General features: G+C 38.4%; 1 protein-coding gene across 1 annotated transcript; it reads left to right on the top strand.

Moving 5' to 3' along the window:
* Positions 1-510, top strand: LOC124892892 (wound-induced proteinase inhibitor 2-like; the record flags this gene model as incomplete). Its single annotated transcript, XM_047404075.1, is given in 1 exon segment — positions 1-510. A coding segment is annotated over 1 exon segment (325 nt), but the record flags the coding sequence as incomplete, so codon positions are not given.
* Between the last annotated feature and the right edge of the window lie 276 nt (positions 511-786).

The raw sequence follows: 786 nt of genomic DNA, 5'->3' as shown, positions 1-786 counted from the left end.
CAATTGCTGTGCAGGTCGTAAGGGTTGCAACTATTACAGTGCTGACGGGACCTTCATTTGTGAAGGAGAGTCTGACCCCAACAACCCAAAACCTTGCACTCTGAACTGTGATCCAAGAATTTTCTATTCAAAGTGTCCACGTTCCGAAGCAAGTGCAGAACAACCCATATGCACCAATTGTTGTGCAGGCCTCAAGGGTTGCAACTATTACAATGCTGACGGGACTTTCATTTGTGAGGGAGAGTCTGACCCCAACCACCCAAAAGCTTGCCCCAAGAATTGTGATCCTAATATTGCCTATTCACTATGTCTGTATGAAAAGTAAAAGCATGAACAGTGTCATGCTAATCTCCGTAATACGCATGGGCGTCTATATGAAAAATAAAAGCATGAACGTAACGGTGTCATGCTAATCTATGTAATATGGGCGTTGGAGCCCTTTTGGACTTAAATAATATGTGTTCAAGTGTGTTAAGCTCTCTAATAAAGAAGCAACCGTACGTACCTTCACACAGATATTTTCTTTTATTTCAAATTTGAAAGAAGTTTTAGTTAGCTACTCTCTTTCCCTCTCGTTCATTGTTTGCAATAAATAGGTGGAGGATAGACACTCCTAATTAATAACCCCCCAAAACAATAATTTATCCATAATGTCTGTTCAGAAAGAAGTTAGTGAACTTACTTACCTACTTATTGTTCTTGGTATATAAGATTTTCCTTTCTCCTTTTACTCTTTAATTATTTCTTTGTTGTTTTTACTTATTGTCATACACAAGTAGTACACGT

The sequence above is a fragment of the Capsicum annuum genome, unplaced genomic scaffold (assembly GCF_002878395.1).
Source record: "Capsicum annuum cultivar UCD-10X-F1 unplaced genomic scaffold, UCD10Xv1.1 ctg51713, whole genome shotgun sequence".
Lineage (NCBI taxonomy): Eukaryota > Viridiplantae > Streptophyta > Magnoliopsida > Solanales > Solanaceae > Capsicum > Capsicum annuum.
This window is presented reverse-complemented; position numbering and strand designations above follow the sequence as displayed.